At 44.8% G+C, this 20,070-nt stretch overlaps 2 protein-coding genes across 12 annotated transcripts in view; one reads left to right on the forward strand and one right to left on the reverse strand.

Moving 5' to 3' along the window:
- The window catches only part of ptpro (protein tyrosine phosphatase receptor type O), a 33,511-nt gene extending 29,210 nt beyond the window's left edge, over positions 1 to 4,301 (forward strand). For all 3 annotated transcript variants that reach the window (XM_070992397.1, XM_070992398.1, XM_070992399.1), the window contains 3 exons: positions 164 to 299; positions 390 to 514; positions 809 to 4,301. In XM_070992397.1, the coding sequence (XP_070848498.1) occupies positions 164 to 299; positions 390 to 494 (241 nt within the window). In that variant the 3' untranslated portion in view covers positions 495 to 514; positions 809 to 4,301. The remainder of the gene's footprint in view (positions 1 to 163; positions 300 to 389; positions 515 to 808) is intronic.
- A 760-nt stretch (positions 4,302 to 5,061) lies between these two features.
- eps8a (EGFR pathway substrate 8a, signaling adaptor) overlaps positions 5,062 to 20,070 on the reverse strand; it is a 28,798-nt gene continuing 13,789 nt past the window's right edge. For 2 of the 9 annotated variants that reach the window (XM_070992290.1, XM_070992289.1), the window contains exons 4-23: positions 18,845 to 18,912; positions 18,440 to 18,601; positions 17,864 to 18,013; positions 16,658 to 16,740; positions 16,438 to 16,574; positions 15,787 to 15,860; positions 15,344 to 15,470; positions 14,894 to 14,982; positions 14,735 to 14,809; positions 14,432 to 14,580; positions 14,088 to 14,271; positions 13,865 to 13,998; positions 12,998 to 13,109; positions 12,448 to 12,588; positions 12,280 to 12,315; positions 11,077 to 11,100; positions 10,697 to 10,934; positions 10,420 to 10,606; positions 10,182 to 10,314; positions 5,062 to 7,507 (exon numbers count right to left, since the gene is read on the reverse strand). In XM_070992290.1, the coding sequence (XP_070848391.1) occupies positions 7,397 to 7,507; positions 10,182 to 10,314; positions 10,420 to 10,606; positions 10,697 to 10,934; positions 11,077 to 11,100; positions 12,280 to 12,315; positions 12,448 to 12,588; positions 12,998 to 13,109; positions 13,865 to 13,998; positions 14,088 to 14,271; positions 14,432 to 14,580; positions 14,735 to 14,809; positions 14,894 to 14,982; positions 15,344 to 15,470; positions 15,787 to 15,860; positions 16,438 to 16,574; positions 16,658 to 16,740; positions 17,864 to 18,013; positions 18,440 to 18,601; positions 18,845 to 18,912 (2,414 nt within the window). In that variant the 3' untranslated portion in view covers positions 5,062 to 7,396. Of the gene's footprint in view, positions 7,508 to 9,433; positions 9,487 to 10,181; positions 10,315 to 10,419; positions 10,607 to 10,696; positions 10,935 to 11,076; positions 11,101 to 12,279; positions 12,316 to 12,447; positions 12,589 to 12,997; positions 13,110 to 13,864; positions 13,999 to 14,087; positions 14,272 to 14,431; positions 14,581 to 14,734; positions 14,810 to 14,893; positions 14,983 to 15,343; positions 15,471 to 15,786; positions 15,861 to 16,437; positions 16,575 to 16,657; positions 16,741 to 17,863; positions 18,014 to 18,439; positions 18,602 to 18,844; positions 18,913 to 20,070 lie in introns of all 9 variants that reach the window. The other 7 variants (XM_070992296.1, XM_070992298.1, XM_070992293.1 and 4 more) reach the window with 7 other exon arrangements.

Below are 20,070 nucleotides of genomic sequence, written 5' to 3' on the forward strand. Positions count from 1 at the left end.
CAGAGCAGAAAGTGCAGATCACATCCTGACAGTTAACGACCATAAAAACGCTATTAGACAGACGCTATTAGAAGTCATGTCCATTATGACGTCCATTTGGCTCCGGCTGCGGTCCGATAATGACAGCGGAGGTTTTCTGTCTGTTTCTGTGTCTGTGGTTCAGCGCTGGAGTCGGCCGGACGGGGACGTTCATCGCTCTGGACCGTCTGATGCAGCACATCAGAGAGCACGAGTTCGCCGACATCCTGGGCATGGTGTCGGAGATGCGCTCGCACCGTCTGTCCATGGTCCAGACTGAGGTGAGGTGACGGCGCACGTCTCTGTGTGAACCTACGTGTGAAACAGGAAGTCCGTGGCGCTCTGACCGGCCGGTGTTGTGTTCTCTGCAGGAGCAGTACGTGTTCATCCATCAGTGTGTCCTGCTGATGTGGCAGAAGAAGAAGCAGCAGTCCATCACCTCCGACGTCATCTACGAGAACGCCAGCAAGACATAATGACGGAGGCGCCTCCAGACGTGAGTCAGACACCGCTTTCTGTTAGAAACACTGACACAAACAAACTTTATTGACAAGAAAACGTGGCGACACTCCCTGTATTGATTATGCTTAATGAGCATATTGATCATGTACAACTAGTAAATAAACAGGTAATTAATGAGTAACGAAGCAGACAAGTGTTCATTAAAAATGAAATGGAACAAAACAGATGAGTGACACCGAACAGCTGTGTCATATAAAATGTCCTCTGTGTCCTCAAAGTCAAACCACGTCCAGCTTCACTCGTTTCGTCCCTTTTCCTTGTCTTGCAGGCTGCAAACACACCCAACCTCCTGTGCTTCAGGCATCCATTCTGCAGAAGAAGATCCGCTTCATCATCAGTATCTAAAACAAACAGCAGAACATCTCGACGGCACAAGAAAAAAAACCCTGTTTTTTGTTGAATTGGTGTTAAAGCATGGATGGAGATTTGCCTTAAGGAGCCTTCACTGACTGACCAACCTGTTGAACCACAGCCCGCCCTCTCAATTGGACTGATTCACGTCAATGTGGGGTGGGTGGAGTCGGAGGGGCGTTAACGAGCTCCGTCCCGCGATTGGATGTCTACACTGTGTCCGTCCTCGTTCAGACGACGTGAGGCGACGAGTCGGAGGAACTGAGTCAGCAGTTTTTCATTTGATTTGTTTTTTAATCTCAGGAGTAGCTGAAAAACCAGCAAGCACACTGGCCTCTTCTTCCACTTCGAACGTCATTTGTCATTGGTTAGTTTTTAGTGTTTTGCATCGTTGACGGCGCTCGCCGCCCGCAGCGTGCAGCCGTCCTGGCTTTTCATGACGCAGGAGTGACACACTGCCAAACACCCGAACGCATCGTGGGACGAAGACGTGTCGATTATCAAAAACACCGACTGCTCTAACGTGCTAACTAACTGCCAGGACTGCTGCACAGATCAAACCTGCTGAAGGAGCCCAGCAAGCATTCGACGAAGGATCCAGTTCTGGAAAATGAGCACAAAACGTGTTTCGGCCTGCGATTTTGAATCGATGCCGTTCTTTCAGCCATCGTGTCGGAGATTCTTGCCGTTTCTGTCCAGGCTGAGACGTCAACTGTATCATTGAAAAATGTTCCAGATTTCAGCTTCAAAGCCTCAAAGGAAGTTTTTGGTACTAATTTCACTAAATGCTGCTTGGCTTCGTACGACGTCGAACTTTTTCTCTCGTCTGTGGAATCCGCCTTTCAACGTCTGAATGTTTGCTGGGTCTGCACAAGAACTAAAGGGCACAAAAGCAGCTGAAGGGACGGACGCCGTCCTGTGGAAACACGAGTGCCTGACGCGGCGTCGCGGTTTGAGGCCAGTTTGTAGTTTAGAGTCGTGCTTGTAGAGCTGTGGTTTGTATTTGCACTGAGGCCTCGATGCTGCCCGACCTGCCGACAGAAGAAGGGAAGGGTTTCTGCTCGGTGGAGGACCGACGTCCGGCCGAGACGCTCGGTCCTCGTCCCGTCTTTCTGACGGAGGATCTCGATCTGGGGTCATCGCTGTGGAAACGACCAGCAGAGAAACGGATCATCGCTGACAGAGGAGACTGTTGAACTGCCAAAACCTTCATGAAATTATATCAAGACATCGAGTTTCCCTTCATATCTCCAGGGCTCGTCTGAGGCCCCCGGCGCCACCTCAATATCTTTCTTCCATCAAATTGCCAACACAGAAAGCTGCAGCTGTAATTCATGAGAGTGAACCTGCCCTGAAACAAAAACTAGAGTAAAACACAGAAATGTTTTTAATGTTGTAGCTTCATCTTTGTCACTTTTGTTGTCGCGGCTCAAAGTTTGGAAGTTTGAGACAAAACTTCTGATTATTTTGTTAATCGCCAAATTTTTTCTTGCCCAACAAAATCTACTGAAATATGTGGTCAGAGCCAACCCGAATTTAATACGACGTTTGGGACAGCATCCCAAAATACGAAGGCACAGCGTCCTCCGTCAGCTTAGATTAGACAAGAATCTGAATTTGGGTCAGAAAATTTGGTTTTCAAATACTTAAACACTAAACAGATTTCCGTTGGAAGAATTTGATTTTACAGCCAAAAAAATTTTAGTTTTCAACTCAAAATCTGAAGTCACCAAATATTTTGGTTTTGGTTCACATCCACAAAGCTCACGTCAAAGTGCCAGATTTTTTTTAACAGTTTTAAATAATCCCAACATTTGATATTTTTCCGTTTGCTGTAAATCTGTTCTTTGATTTTAGGGATAAAAATGACAGAAAGACATTTTGAAGCTTGAAAACAGAATCAGTGCGTTCACTTTAAGTCTGCCCGCACACACGACGGCTGGACAGGAAATCATTTTCTGAAGCGTCGTCATCACATCGACTTATTGACGGTTCATCTTCCGTCTTCGTCCTGAAGGACGTCAGAAAACGTCTTCGTGACTGTAGAATGTCTGCACATCAGAGGAGAGGTCGACCTTTACGCCGCGTTCAGGATGTGAAGGGTGTCGTCAGAATAACGGCGGCGAGCCGAACGGCCTCTTTGACGCGTTAAAGGTCCGATAAAAAATCAAATCTGACTTTTATTCATTCAGACATTTAAACGTCTTCTGTTCACATCAGTCCTCTCAAGTCTCATTTTACATTTTACCAAACAAGCAATCAAAGTTTTAATCTCGTTTTAAAGAATTAAACTTAAAAAAGTCAAACTAAGAATCCAAACAATTCAGATTCAACTCAACTGTCACGACAACCAGATAAAGAAAAGGCTGAAACTGACCGACTGTTCGTCTGTTTGTGTTGTTTTTTATCACATCTTCTAATTCATAAAAAAACTTTCAGATTACATCCCAGTTTGTTTTAATCTCAACAGATTACAACATTTGTTATAACACTGTCGACTAGAATTAAGGGAAAAATCACTGAAATCAAGGTTTTTAAAAATAAAATCCACTGGACATTTGGAGCTTTTTTCTCACTGAGAATATAAAAAATATTTCGTCGTGTTGAAGTTTTGGTTCAAACCCAAATTCATTCTGCTTCACTTCAGTTTCTATTTTCTCTAAATTTGATAAAATGCCCCAAAGGTTGTAGAACTGCATCAATTTCTGAAGTGTCCGATTTTCTTTTTTTTTTTAAAGATCTATTCCCCAAATATTAGAAGTGAATAAAAGGAAAAGCTGCTTCTGACTGCTGTTCGTGTTATTTTGACCACCCCTTGTATCCAGTTTGTAAAAAGGCCGTCGGACACGTGAGCGTCGACTTGGCGAATGATCTTTGTGGCCTTGTGCTTCAAACACCTGAAGTCTTTACCTGTTGGTCGGTTCGGTCGCCGCTCGATCCGAGCTAGTTTCATTTCACTGTTAGATATCAGATGTACTGTACATACTACTACTGCTTAACTATTCTGTTTCTACTCGTCATTACAAAGTACTTCTTGTGGAAATGTTGCTTTAGAGGTTTGTTTTTCAAGGTGTTGTGTCTGTGAATCATCGTTACCTGAGCAGAAGTTCTCATCACCTGGACAGTTTGGACATTCGGCTGTTGGGAAAATGTCGCGTGGACACGAACTCGTCACAAACGCACTTCTGGACGGCGTCTTTGAAAAGTGACGCCACCTGCAGACGGAGAGAAAGCTCAGCACTGTTCACTCTTTACGGTTTTTGCTTCGTGTGCGTCGTCAAACTTGTTCGTCATTGGTGCCATTTCTTGTGCATTGTGTCACTTAAAATTTGAGGGACGATCGTGAACTCGGATCATTGTCACAGAGTTTTAACGTATGTGTGCGTGTTGGAATAAAATAAAATGTTGCAGTTCCGTTTGTCCTGTTTGTTTCTGTACGACATGTAAAAACATCGTAACACACAAACCCTCAAACACGCTTCTGCTTCACCACTAATCCGCTTTCTATGTGAAAAGATCTGACTTGTTTCAGTCCAACAAAAATCAACTTTTAAGTTAACGTTTATTTTTTCCATCTTTACCAAGATATTAGTATCGTAATAATAATTTAAACTTACATCAGAACATTTTATACAAATACAATAACACTTTTTTTCATGCTTCATGTATTATTTTATATTAAACCCTGAATCTGTAATAATACTAGTTAAGTGTACTGCCCCCCAGTGGTTATTTATCATATAAAATTTTTCATTAGGTGTTTGACCTAATGTAAATCTTTTGTGACTAACATCGTAATAATGACAAACTACTGACTAAATCACATCTGACAGCGACTCCTAATGCAACACTTCTGTGCTTTCTGTGCTAATGTAATGTTAGCTTCACAGGCTGACAACGAATCCTGAAGAATTTGATGAAAATGATGTGAAATTTTAGGTTAAATATTCACAGAACTCTTCATTTACACACAGCTATAGGTAGCTGTCTGCCATTCAAGAAGTTCGTCTAAACTGGTGAATTAATAGTTGCTATTAATAATCAACTTGAAGAATCAGAAAAAGTCAAACTCACCAAACAGCATCTTCAGCTCAGTGAATTGGACGTGAAATGAGCGTCGTCACCAAACTTTCACCTCAGATCGGACGGTAAAAAACAGATGACGTGAAATGATTTTTATAAAGGTTTTATTGCAGAATGAGCAGATTCATGTGGAAAAGGCACCATGAAAACTATACACTTACATTTCGTAGTGAATTCTCTCTAGTGCTTCTTTCTGATTGGCTTCTAGAACTGTTCGCTAACACGGAAACTTCACTCAGCAGCGATTATCCACAAACTACTACTCGTTAGTCAAATTAGTGTTTTACTACAGTTCAGACATTTTCACTCATTTTCACCGTTTACTTCCATTACAATCGACCCAGAAACCGAAAACACAATCAATACAATCATCAATGTCTCAGTGAGTGAAGAACGTACTCGCTGATGTTTGTACATCTCATATGAAGTATATATTGAAGTTTTAGTGTACATAAAGTTTCTCCAGCTGCTGGACGACCTGAAGCCTTAAAAACTGTCCTATTTCATTCATTTGTGCCGTAGAAATCTTTTTTTGCTGGCTGATGTTTTTTGGTTTGATTTTGTTGCCGTGTTGAAACGGAGGCGAGGCGGTTCAAACCAATGAAGGTCAGGTGACAAAATCCAAAAATAAATAACGGAAGGGTACAATTACATCATTTTAATGAGTAAATTTAAAAATCTGCTCTGTTCCAGAAGAGTCATTCAAACCACTGGTGCTGATTCCCACTGCACCTGAACGCCTCAGTTTACTGTTAATACTGCATATATCCACTGAGCTGTACTACACATCTGTGTACTCGAAGAGTTCGGAATAATTTGTCGTATTTATTCTGATATTTAGTCAAGTGATTTGCTTCGGTCTGTGTGAGTTTTGGAGCTGTGGGTCATTTAGCAGCTGATCAGAGGTCAGCGTGTCGCGACGTGACGAAAAGTGCTGCGAAAACATTCATTACACTGAACTGATGGAGAAAACAGGTGAAGGGTGGAGGAAGGGTGGAGTTCAGCTGGGCAGCAGCAGAAGGCAGACGTGCTTCTCTGCCATCGGTGCAGAAATCAGAGAATTTCAGAGTTTAATTTTGAGCATTTCGTCCCTTTGGTGAACTGACTGAGGTGTTTTGTTTAATATACATTCAGCCATCGAGTCGAGTGACGGACGGACAGATCCTGGACCACGATGGTCCAGGATCAGGACCTGGATCAGGTCTGCCTCTGGCCAGAACAACTTTCAGCTCCCAGACTTTTTTTTTCTTCAAACAGGAAGTACCTAGTGCTGTGGGCGGAGCCTGAAGAGTCATCGTGTTTAAAGTGGAGCGTCGCTGAGTCAGCAGAATACATTCATGTCAGTGTTTGGGCGACCTTTGACCCCTTCAACATCTGCACAGACAAATGATTGATCAGCAAACAGCCGTTAAATGAACTCTTCAGCGTGCTTCTGGATCAGTTTCAGGTTTGATTCTTCACTCGTTTCCACCTCAAACATTTCATCAGAAAACATCTGAAACCTCTAATCACACGATAATGATCAGCAATGACACGTTATCAGAGAGGTTTTGATCAGCTCTATCATTAATCATAAGAACTCAACTTTTTAACCATAACAGATTACACACTATGAATAACATCGTGTTGGCCAAAGAATCTGACATGTACAGTTATTGATCGGCGGATCAATAAAAGAGTCGACGTTCACGTCTTTGTTTTCTGTCCAGACGTCGAGCGTCGATTCCGTTTGAAGTCACAGAGTTCAACATGTGCTTCGTCTTCTGGACACACGATGTCAGCGTCTCCTCCTCGCTAAATGTTATCAGCTAAATCTAATTTTTATTTTAATCTTCAGGCTTAAATCTTTTTCTCCATCCAGAAGTTTTTTGATTTTTTGACTGATAACTTTCAGGAAGTGCGACGTGAATTGTGACTGAACTGTTTTCATCCACACGTCTCTCAGAGTTTTGGACACATCAGGACGTTTTACTGTCCAGCTTTCGTCCTTCAGAAAAACTCGTGTTTCGCTCTGTGACTCCAACATGGCGGCGCAGACTGGAGCTAACGAGCTAGCAGCTGCTCTAACTTTAATACTGAGAGGCGTCGCTTTGGAGAATCAGCTTCTGAGCAGCTTTTCTTTTCACCACCTAAACTCTAAACATGAAACCGCCTCCAAAGTCCTCCAAGCGTCGGCGTCGAATTCAGGCAAACGTGGCGTCTCTCGTGTCCACATACTTCACGGTCCAACAGTCCGTTGGCTGCTTGATCTTTACGTTTTCCTACGGGGACGAGCTGAGGAGTTCCTGCCTGCGCCGCATGATCTCCACAAACTCGGCGTGGTCCGCCGCCGCCTGAGGATGGAGAGCGCGAGAAAACAGCAGGCTGCAGCATGAAAAACCAAAAGTGAAAGCGAGGGGGGGGGGGGGGGGGGGGGAGGAGCTCAGTGGGTGCTGCCTTCGTCAAAAGACTCCACCCCTGAATCACAGGTGCTGCCTGCCAGTTTCTCCTGCCGCCTCCTCATGATCTCCTGGAGCTCAGAGCCTGAACTCCTCTGTATGGACGAGGAGGAGGAGGGAGTCCAGGGAGGTGAAGCAGAGGGAGGAAACAGAGACAAACAGCTGGTTAGTCTGTGAAGCTCATTTCAAATGGAAATCTTCATTTCTTTCTGCGTCTGAAGCAACTGAGCGTCTCTGCCAACAAACTACTTTCGTCCTGGAATCAGAAGATTTTATCGGCTGCTAAAAATCTTCCGTCGGTCGCAGCCGGCTGTCTTTAGATGGTTCGGCTCTCCAAATAAACTCAGCCGGCGGCCTGAACCGACCTCGCCAAGCCTTCGGCGCCGCTGCCGCGAGCTGTGAAGAGCGTGTGCATGAAAACATCTACAGTCTGAGTCAGCTGGTCCGGTCAGGGGGCATGCTGGGTAATGGAGTACTTTAAGGCTTTCTAAAACTGGTCGCACAAAGATCGCTTTCAGTCACAACTGATAAATAAGAGCTAACGCATCGTTCAGATCATTCAGCAACTGTGACAAGCAGGAAATGTACGGAGGACAAAGAATGACTAATCAAAAAATAAACACAAATAAAATAAAGATTTCAATTAATGAATGGAAGATACAGAAATCAGTAGTTATCTACATAACTAAATAAATAACTGTTGGTTGTTAAAAATTTCTGCATTTCTACTTTTATACACGACACGCTTTAATGTTCAGAGAAACATTTTTTTCTCATTTGTCCTGTTCAGTGTTGTAACTGTTCTTTGCTTCTCTTTGATTGGTCAGTTTTCAGCTGTCAGTCATCGTCTTTGTGCAACCAGCTCAGATTGTCGGAGCTTTGAACGCTGATCCAGAGATCCCCACATGACTTTTATCACAAAGCACAAGCGTCTACTTACCAGCACAGCGGTCGATGCGTCACAGTGAACGGTGACGTAATCAGCAGATGATTTCCACGTAGAGTTTAAGACAATAAGTCAAACCTGACTTCAGCATCAACGATAGTTTAACATCAGCGGTTTGCTGAAAAGCCTGTTCTGAAGATTTTTAACAACAAGGCTGTCGGTTCACCTGCTGATGTGAAGCCAAATGAAATGTGAAGTGTTTGTTTGTAGGAATCTCTGCGGTGAAGTCGATCAACTACAAACCTACAGGGCGGACTGGAAACTAAATCTTTGTGAGATAAAGAGATAAAGAAAAAATCTGGTGACAAGAAGACAGTAAGTGGACTTTGAGTCCAGATGATTTTCCAACGTTGAGAAGGAAAAACTCCAACAAGAACCAGGTTGTAAAAAATGGACGTTTCCTTCAAATAAAATCTATTTTAATCGAGTGTGATCTGCTGCAGCCACATTGGATCAACAGTTAGCTAATTGCTAATCAAAGCTAAGCTAGCATACAGAACACAGGTTTGTCTCTTCAGATCTGATTCCAGCCAAGAAAAGATCTACATCCGGGTCTCTATGGGATGGGGTCGGGGTCAGAGGGCAACAGAAGCGGGACGTTGTGGAGCTGGTTCATTCAGGGAGTTTAAGGAGGACGTACAGCCACAGCAGGGGGCGAATACTGGCGCTACCTTAAAATGCTGCTACACGTGAAACGTCTAACTTTGTTCTGATGGCCAGAATCAAGAAGTCACATGAAAAGGTTTTTATAACGGACGTCCAAAACAGGAGACAGATATTAATGTAGAGGTGGGACAAAGACGTTCTTTTAGAAGTCTGGAGACCAACAAATGAGAACAAACGTCAAGAAACCCATGTCCAACGTCACGTAGGAGGACGTCAAGTCTTTCCAAATGAGTCAGAGTCGAGGGGTCAGATTGAGGACTCGGACTTCAGGACTTACAGGTCTCCTCAGACTGTCTACAGAGCCGTCTGTCCTCTCTTTGACGCCTGAGAAAACTTTTGAAGAGTTTCACTGTTCCTTCAAATCTGGCCAACAGGACGAAGCCGTGACGTCCGTTTGTGAACACGATACCTTAATGAATGTGGTAACGGATTCAGAAGATCAAAGGAGGGTCAGAAGAAAACCTGCAGGTGGAAATAGACACCAAACACCAGACCTTTCCACAGGTGGAGGATAGAAATCATAAAGACAGAGAAGACGAACACAGAGCTGCTGACGGGGACCAGATCAATCTCTGATGATCAGGACTCTGCTGGAGCAGCTTCAGTCTGAAGTCCTTCCTCCGTTCAGGAACTATTAACTAGTTTTTTCATTACATCAGTTTGTTTTTCTGTTCTGTCTCCTGGAAACTTTATCTCGACCCTTCTGTGCCACTGTTTCTGCTCTCTTAATACGACTTAATTTCCCCGGTGTGGGACCAATAAAGTCTTATCTTATCTTATCTTATCTTATGTCATCTAAAGTCTTCTGAGTTTACATTATTCATTATCCAGCATGATGAAGATATGCGACATTATTATCTCATAAACATTAACAGATAACAAATTTAATGGGACTGACTGCCACTGAAGTCATACCGTAGTTCCTCAAATAGTGGCCGGGGCCTTTATTTACCCAGAGTTCAAACAGTGCTTGTTTTTGTTGATGTCATTTTTGTATCAAGGATGTTTAAATTCTTTCTCTTCCCCTCAAAAGCCTTTCAGAATAAAGCTCCTTCTCAAGTGCAACAAGAAAAACTTGTTGCAGAGAAAACTCACGTCAGCAGTAGACTGAATTGTAGGCTGTTTTGTTCACACCATATTTGACCTCTGACACCCACCTCCAGCGCCGCCTTCTGGACGGTGACCTGGCTGAAGACTCGAGCTCCATCGTCGGGACAAACAGTCTTCAGCTCCTCCTTGTTGAGAGAAAACAGCTGAGCTCCAGTCAGAACGCCGAGGCTGGTGATGGTGCTGCACAGAGGAAACAGGTGCAGTCAGGTGTGACACATCCGAACGTCTTCGGACAGATGTTTCAAAGTAAAGGTGTCCCTGCAGACAGAGACTGTCGAGACTCACACTGGACTGAAGCCTTTGGCCTCTAACCACGCCTTGACCTCGTCAGGCGACGAGTCGTAGGTGATGCTGACGGACGGCAGGCTGCTGCCGCTGCGAGAAGGAACCTGAAACTTCTTCTGAGCGCTGCGACCCAAAGTCAGCCTGTGCATCAGCTCGTCCTGAACCTCCTCCATGTTGGATTTCCTGCCTGCAGGGGAGACGAGGAGCAGCCACGAAACATGAGAACTAAAACTCTGGGAGGGAAGATGTTTGACTGAGGGCTTTAAACCGGACTCACGGTTGGCGGGTGCAGCCTTCTGGCTGCTGTGGTCCCTCATGGCGACGCTGCCGTTGTCACTGGACGTGGTGCTGTTCTGGCGGCTGACCGACCCGGAGCAGGCGGCAGGCTCGGCAGCCGGAGGAGGCAGCGGCGGCGTGGGGAGCCTGGCGGGGGCCGGAGGGGGCGGCGTGGGAGCCGGAGGCATCGGAGTCACCACCGGTTTACTGGGGATGAAGTCTGTCCTGGAGGTCTGCTTCTGAAGGGGGACAGTTTTTAGATTTGACACTGAGCTCACATCTGATTTACAATCTGCACACACACACACACACGCACACACACACTGCATTAAACCCTCTGAAGTTCAGTGTCTACGGTTGTGTCGTCTGTTTGTCGTTTACCTCGTTTAACTCTCCCAGTAATTGCTGGAAACGTGAAATGAAACAGAAAATAAAACATGGCGGTAATGAAACGATGAAACAAGACTTTTTATTCACAGAACTTCAAACTTCAAACTCACGGCAGGAAACACAATAAACCGACTGAGGTTATTGTCTAAAACTGAGGATTCATTGTTTAACCAACAACAAGATGAAACCTTAGAAAACTACTTAAAGGAACAGTCTGACATTTAAAAATACTCCTGTGTACGTCCTCATCTTACCAACAACCAGATATGTGGTCCAGGACATGCTTAGCCTAGCTTAGCGAAAGCCCTGGAAGCAGAGGGAGATGGCTAGCCAGTATAGCTACAACCCAGCTAGCATAATCAACGTTACGTCAGGGGGTCTATTGGTACGAAGTAAAGTTACCATTACGGTGCCAAAAAGTCAACCAACATTATGCTAAACGTAAGTAGCTCATTGATGAAAGTTACAGTATAGCTGTTGTTATGCTAGCTGTTTTTAGCCAACTGCTATTAACAGCTACCATGTCTGATTTTATGGCAGCTGTTTGTAGCTAACTGAGGTTATACCGTTTAGCCTAGCTGAGCACAAAGACCGTAAGCAGGGGAGACACAGTTAGCATAATCAACACAGGAGGTTCTCGACAAACAGATAGCATACCCAACATCACGCTAGGCTTTTCTAGCTCACTGATGAATAGCAAAACACACATTTAACATAACTGCCTGTTTGTTGCAAACATATCTGATGTATTGATATTGTTTTATGAGGAAAGGGTTAGCTTAGCTTAAAACAAAGACAGGAAGCAGAGGTAAACTACTAGCTGTAGCAGTATAGCTAGCTGCTGTTACGGTAGCTACATACAGGGAGCATATCCATTGTTGGTAGTTACATATATCATGGTAGTTGTTATCAAACAAGTGTTATCAGGACATGTTTTGCCTAGCTTAGCACAACAACTGGAAGCAGAGGGAAACTGCTAGCCTAGCTGCATCAAAAGAGAGCAAATATCCACCTTTCAACAACTCCAGGCCTGTTTGAGTTACTCTTCATATTGTTTACTGAGCAGCTAGCATTGAAGCTATTTGTTGACCAACAAATCAGCAAAATGTGAGACTGTTCCTTTAATGTCCACAGCAAAGCGACTACAGTTTGAGTTTGGAGAAACCTAAAAACACTCGTCATCGCTCCTCCTACCTTGAACAACTCAAACTCCTTCTTTGGCATCATAAGCTTTGAGTGTTAAAAATGAAACACAGGAACGGAGGTGAGACAGCGACGTAATGAAAGTCATGAGGTGATTTATGATGAAACAGCCAATGACGGTGGAGACGAACAGTCACCCAAACCCCACAGGTGTCCTACCTGTATGGTGTGGCTGTAGATGGGCTCTCCTCTGCCGGTGATGTCCACGGCTTTAGTGATCTCCAGGATGTTGTTTGGCACGTAGCCGGACGCCCCGCAGCCATTACGAACCTTCCACCACTGCTTCCTGTCGTCCAGAACCTGACAGGCGAGTGTCAGGGATAAGACAACTTGTTTGGTTTAAACGGTTTACCTGCGCAGGTGTTTATATCCTGAAACTATGAATATATTTCAGAAGCAGATTTTGATCTTTTTGAGTGAGAAAACCAAATAAAATGAAATAAATTGATTTTTATTCTCCACCACAAACAATAATTAATACCTGGCACCAGATCACAGCGTGGAGAGATAAAATCAGGAAAACACAAAGTTTTTCTTAAATGTTCAGAAAATTGAATGGAGTTTGGTTACACTATCAATACTTTTATTTTTTATATTTCTAAAATACGATATATATTTATATATATACATCTATTTCAGACTGATGCATGAAGTTAATGGATGAAACTAATTACTGACAATTACAAAGATAAAGAAAAACAACGTTTACCTCGACGACCTCGTCTTTGAGGACAGAAAGCTCCGTGTTGTTTCTCGCCACAAAGTCATATTTGGATTTGGCAAAGAGTTTTGATTGGCCTCTGCTGTCAGCATCAAAACTTCTGAAACACATCATCCAATCACAACATCACTAATGACAAGTTCACATGAAAGAGTTTTTTTTTTTTTTTTCAAATGCACAAACAGAGAATTTTCAATTTACTTCAAACATTTTTAAATTTTCACAAATGAATGAAAACAAACATTTTCAGTAACAGATCAGAGCTACGAAACATTAACGTCACTGGATGTCATTGACTGTGCCGCCGTGGAGAAGCGTCCCAGCTCAGAGAAGAAGAGCGAGATTTAAAGTCTGAGTTTGAGTTTTTGCAGGTGAACGAGAAAACAGAAGATCGACGAGAGGAAGAAACGGATGGAGTCAGTCTGAAGTTTCATCAAATCAGCAGAACAAAGAGACGATTGACGAGTGAGAACGAGAAACTGAAAGAGGACGATTCGTACGTCTTATTCATCAATTAATAATGAACACATGAGGAAATCTGACAAAATGTGTTCTATCAATAAAAGCAGAAACAAGAAACTGCCAGCAAAAAACTCAAACGGGTTTAATTTATTTCTACATTTCAACGAATCACTTTCTGTTTTTCTGTATCTCTGAAATAAATATAAATTTAAAGCACATTTAGTTTTAATTGATCTCCTGATTAATTCTATTTATTTACTGCTGACTGTGTTTCTTATTTCAGCCTTCATGTATTCATGTGCTTCTTGATGAATAAGTCACACTTCGTCCTCCATAGGTTAGAGGGCAGATCAGGGATCAGTTCTCCAGGGCGTCATGTGACCTCAGCGTTACCGGTCCACGTGGCGGCTGACGGCCTGTTTAAAAGCAGCCATGGCCGCCTCCTGATCCAGGATGTGCATGCGTTTGTAGGAGGTGTTGGAGAAGGCGTACCCGTCTGCAGGAGGGAACGTCTGCACCGCCATCTGCTGCACAAACACAAACAGGAAGTACGTCAAACACGTGCGGCGTGCCGCGGCCATTCAGGGGTGTGATGTGTGACGGTACAGATAGAAACCTCCTGAGCCAGTCTCATCCTCAGCTCGTCGTGTCTCTGGACCTCAGCGTTGGCGAGACTCTCGGCCAGCTGAGTCAGCTCCTGCTCTCTGGACGGCGTCACCGACGGGAGCGCCGGAGGCTCCCAGCCGTCGCGAAACCTCAGCACGCACAGAGGAAAGTAATGATCCTTCGGCCACTCCAGCCTGCGGACACGGGTCACATGACGCAGGTCAAACGTTTTCAGGGTGCAGCAGCGTCACAGCTGGAGGTTATTTCAACAGTCAAACATTCAGAAAACAACAGTAAAACGTTCCACTGAGACGGCATCGAGCTCCTCGGTGTCGGACCCCGCCGCGACCTCACCTGCATTTGGTCCACCCGTCTCCCAGAGTGACCCACAGGTGTCTCTCCTCGGCTGTTCCTGAGGCATGCAGGAAGTCGATGGCCTCTCTGGTCAGAAGAGGAACCACGACGCTGCGAGCCAGATCCACACTGCCCGAAGCCTGGATCACCTGGAGGGGGACAGGTGGAGGACAGGAGGGGGACAGGTGGAGGACAGATGGAGGACAGATGGAGGGTCTTTCAGTTTCATTTTTGGCCAAAAACATGTGATGGTCCCAGCAGTTAAAACACAAACGTTTGGAGGATAAACAGGGTCTGACTGACCATCCTGAGCGGACTGAACAGGAAGTGAAGCAGGTCCACGGCGCTGGGGTTCTGGATGTGATCCTTCAGCTTCCCCTGCACATCAAACACAGTTCCTCTGAGCACACGTTCAGAACGAAAGGCTTTATTTGTGGGATCACACGGTGAAGAAGCTCCTACCAGCTGGTTGAAGGCATGTTTGAACTTCTGCAGACAGTCGACAAACTCGTCCTCACTGGGGGGTTTGGAGCGCAGCGTCAGGACGCCCTCTGGTGGACACAAACCAGAAAATCCACCTCAGATACAAACACTTCATCATGAAGTGAATTCAGGGGAAAACGTTTGGGACAAACAGAGACGGAGAAGCTCGTGAAATGATTCAATGCATTTTTAAACAATGAGAAACGACTTCATCAGTTTTTTCTTTTTAATGCCACTGACTGATGAAACGCACCAGCAGCTGGTTAAAGTCGTACAGGAACAATCAGAAATCTGACTTTCATCTGTGATTTCTTTACTTTCTCACTTTGAGTCTGATGTTGCCTTTCAGTTCATCAAAAATGACCCTCAGAGTCTCGTCCGCCATCAAAACTAACTGGTGTTTGACATCAGGCCAGTGTCCCGTCTCACCTCCTGGACCTTTCTTTTTGCCCTTCTTGGCCTTCTTCCTCTTGGACAGCTCGTTAAAGGCCTCTGAGGCCTTCTGAAGTTTGGTCACGAAAAACTCGATGTCGTCCAGGATGTGGTTCAGGATTTGCTGCCAAAATAAAAGCTTGTTTCAGAGCACATGTGCAGGTTTCACCTTCAGCTTTGTCTTTAATGTGACTTTCATTTAATGATTAAACCTAAACTAACAGACCTGAGGTCAGCTTTCCCACGACTCTCAGCCATCTTTCCTTTATGTAAGCAGATTTTCCCTCAAAGCCAAACTCTGATTACATTTCAAGCAAACTACAGTCTCCAATCAGCTTAAATCTGTATGTTTTGTCCCGTGAACCCAAACGACCTCAGATTTAAACACGGGTAGCGGCAGCAGGACGACCAGCTGCTCCCGGATCAGTTTGTGGACTCACCACGTCTCGGTCCACTCTGGCCGCGGTCATCTCCACCGCTCCGTCCTCCTCCGACAACTGCATCTGCTTCTCATCTGCTGACAGGAAAACAGCCAATCAGTAACCGCCAATAACAACCAATCAGATCCGCAGGTTAATCAAACGTCCAGCTGAGAGAATCCAATGAGAGGTCAGAAACAGATTCAATGTCTGCAGCCAAGCCACGAACATTCATTGCACACCAAAGAACTGCTGCACCCACCATTATTTTCAACATCAATTCAATTAATGAAACATCTGTTTCTAATTTACCTCAAATCACAATGAACCAAAAAGTAAACATGTACATGTTCTTTCTAAAACTTAACGAAGGTTTAGCATTAACGTTAGATCTGTTTAGTATCGAGACATTTAGCATGTCAGCATTATAATACTTAGCATGAAGTAACTATGACGTTTAGCATGTTAACGGGGTTAGAGGTGCTGATTGGTCAATGATCACAAGATCAAATGTAGCAAAACAGACGACATCAACGACATCAAGTTAATAATTAACTAATAAATAAAAGAAATTTAAGGCTTTGCTGAGAGATGTAATCATTATTTATTTAACATCCATTTTTTAATGGTTTCCAGGATCAGATAATCCTCCCGCGGTGTGACATCACTCACAGTCTTGCTGCTCATTGGTCCAGGCTGACCAGGCGGCCGCGCGACTCTTCACGTCCACCTGATTGGACGATGCCGGTGGTTCAGGGGCGGGAGCGGCGGGGGGAGGAGGGATGATCCCATCACTCTTCAGGATCATCCTGCAGACAGGACAGACAGATCGGCCAATCAGCTGTCAGCATTATACTTTAACCTCTGAGTGTGTTTGGTGATTGGTTCTTACTTGAGCGTCTCTGGTCTCTTCTTCACTTTACCTCCTTTGGCATCGATCATGGCACTTTCTATGTCTGCGTGGATCAGATTGGCCTGAAAAGGATCAACAGACACATGAATTTAACACAGTTTGTACAAACAAACAGGATTGAAAACACGTTACAAACATGTTAAAAACACGCTAACAACACCTTTTCAGACAGTAAACATTTCTGGTTTCATGTCTTTCAAACAGGTTTCTGTAAATCCTTTTTCACGGTGTTAACTCTGGTGTACCACAGGGCTCGACCTTTGGTCCACTAATATTTACATTATATCGTAATATTCTTTTTCATCTTTTCAAAGCTTTATCATTCTATTTGTCGCTTGATTGTCCGTCTGACTTTGTGTCCAGCTGATGACGCTCAAAGATTTCTTTCTCTGAATTCTGTTACAACCATCATACATAATAAATCAATTTTCACACTTTGATCAAATCATATGGAAATGTTATTTATTTTGCTGTAGTTGGTCAAAATATTAAGTTTTTAATCAGTTTCCTGAAGTCCATGAGGACTTCCAGAGGTCTCTGAAGAAGCTGCACAGTGGAGGTTCCAAAGGTGAAAGAGGAGGTTGCAGAGGCCCTTAAGGAGGTCTGGAAGTCCTTGAACAGGCACAAGATCTTGATGAGATAATAGAGGTCCCTGTGTGGCTGAAGAGGTCCTTGAGGAGGTTTACCAGAGTCCCAGAAAAGACTCTGCACATCCTGAACAAGGCTTTGGACTTTCTTCTGAAGCTTGAAGAGGTCTTGAAGAGATTCCAGGTGTAAGGTCTCATGTGTAGGATCCATGTGTCCACAGGGAAATTACAGAGGACCTTAAAACGTTCCAAAGGTCCTTGTGAAGGTTTGAAATTCATTAAAAAAGTTGTTGAGGTGATTTAAACGACTGCAGAGGTCATTAAGAAACCCACAGCAATGTTTCCAATGTCACTGAGGACGGCCCACAGGTCCTTGAAAAGGCTGCAGAGCTTCCTGGGAGGAGCTTGAGGAGGTTCCAGCGGTCTTTGAGCGACTTAAGGCCTGACGTACCGTGAAGCATCACTGCTGTTGCTATGGTTACTTGCAGTTTAATAAACCTTGAGCTCTGAGCAGAAGTCGATCTGTTGACCTGGATTAAAACTGAAGTGTGAAGATCATTTGAGCACAAACTAAAAGGACCAATCACAGGCAGTTTACCTTGATGTCATCACACTGGAACAGGTGTAGGTCAGGTTTGCTCTGACCCGAGTCTTTGCACACCAGAGCCAAGATGGAGTCGTAGCTGCAGGCGTTCATCACGGCCTGGCAGTGATGGATGGTCCCGATGGGGAAGTTCTCCAACTCGTTCTGAAGGAGTTCAGAGTTTAAACAAACGGTGCGTTCAAGAGCAAAGAGTCAACAACAGATGACAAGTGATTGATTACCTGTATCTGAAACAAAACAGAACATATTACAGTTTCTATCTGACATTAATCTCAATAACAACAGAACACAGCGGCATGCTGGGAAAAACATGCGCGTTCAAACAAACGAAGGCAGATTTCGGCTTCTCAAAGCAGAGTTTATGACTGAAAAATGTTTTCTGCTATGAACTCATGGATGTTGTGGACTTGAATCCAGTTCAGTGTCTCACCAGGCTGCCCAGAGTAACGTGGGTCTAAACGACCCTGGGTCCTGGACTCTCTTACTACTGGAGCTCAGGTGGTCAAGGTAGGCAGACACACCTCCAACCTCTCACCCTCAGCGCTGCTCAGTATCTTCATCATTTCTCACCTTCGTCTCCTGGTCGATGAGGCTGACACTTTTCTCCTCCACCTGCAGGAGCATCTCCTGAGTCCAGACTTTTCCTTTAGCGTCCAGCAGGCGAAGACGTCGGACGCCATCGTCCACTGTGATCATCCCGTCTTTACGGTCCAACAGGAACGTGGTCAGGTGCTAAACATCACACAGATCAACACAGTTCAACATCCAAACGTGGCAGCTGCTCAACAAAATGTCCTGACCTATCAGGATCTCACTCTGGAATAAACTAAGTCAGGGAGCTCTGTGATTGGTGGTTCCTCTACTGTCGATGGTATACAAGGGAAACTACCTGAACAATCACAAACAGTCATTTCCTTTAGGAAAGCTAAGCTATTACAAAGAGTTCTGATCCAGGAGCATGTGTCCTGGTCTCACCTCCACATGGTACTGCGACGTGTCCGTCAGGCTGTTGATGCTGGTTTTGGTGAAGTGTTTTCTTTGTTCTGAAGGAAACAACAGAGCAGTTAATAAACTCTAGAAAACAGCATCGTTCAGAAAAACCTCTCCTGGTCGGCTGCAGCAGCTGGACGTCCACCCGGTCCTTAGACCAGGTTGGATGTAAAACACATAGACTGTAGACCTGCTGAACAGTCTGGGTACAGACTAAATGCAGTAAAGTTAAAGTCGTGACTCGTTTCCAAGGTGAAGTAAAACCTTGATGTGTCTGACATTCAGGCTTCACCATCAGGAGACGTTCAGGTGTGGGACAGTAATGAGAGACCACGTCAGTCCTCTGTCTGTCTGTCTGTCCCCCCAACAGGAGGCCCCGCAGAGCCAGGACAGATTTCAGTGTTTCTGGCTGCACTGACGGGCTCATGTGGGTCAGAGTTGACAGTTCAGGTTCAGGTTGTGTTCGACGCAGCAGGAAAATAACTCGTGTGGTGGTTTGAGTCGACCCACGACGAACACATCTGGCATTTCTGCTCCTCGCGGGGGTCGGGTCACAGTACAGCACAGAAACAGCTCCTCCTGCAGGAGGTGCTCCCAAACCAGATGACATACATAATCTGTCCAGAGCTCTGCGTCTACCCAGAGGTCTCCTTCCAGAGGGACATGCTCAGAAAGCTCCACAGCACCCAGCAGGATCCTGATCTGATGCCTGGACCTCCTCATCTGGCTCCTTTTCATGCTCCACTCCGAGCTCCCTCCGGACTTTTGGACTCCTCGCCCTCTCCATGAAACCGAGCCCAGACACCCAGCAGAGGAAACTCATTCTGACTGAGTGTAAATGGACAGCTTTGTCCTCTGGCCCAGCTTCCTCTAAACCACAACGGTCCAGAACCACCACGTTTCTGCTGACGCCTCATTTCACCCTCATTCACGAACAAAACCTTGAGACACTGGATTCCTGATCCAGGGGGAGAAATCCACCAGAACCAGGACTTCAGGTCATTGAAGACACACCAAAAGACACACACACACACACACACACACACACACAGGTTGGACCACTGTGGGACGATCAGGCCGACAGTGGACACTGATTCATAACTTAAGGCTGAAATATTCTGACGGATTCTTTAAAATTCTAACTTTCAACAGTTGAACAGCAAAGCAGAAAACAAACAAGCTGATTTTAAAATGAAGGCCTGAACGAAGAC

This window comes from Chaetodon trifascialis, chromosome 22, assembly GCF_039877785.1.
Source record: "Chaetodon trifascialis isolate fChaTrf1 chromosome 22, fChaTrf1.hap1, whole genome shotgun sequence".
NCBI lineage: Eukaryota > Metazoa > Chordata > Actinopteri > Chaetodontiformes > Chaetodontidae > Chaetodon > Chaetodon trifascialis.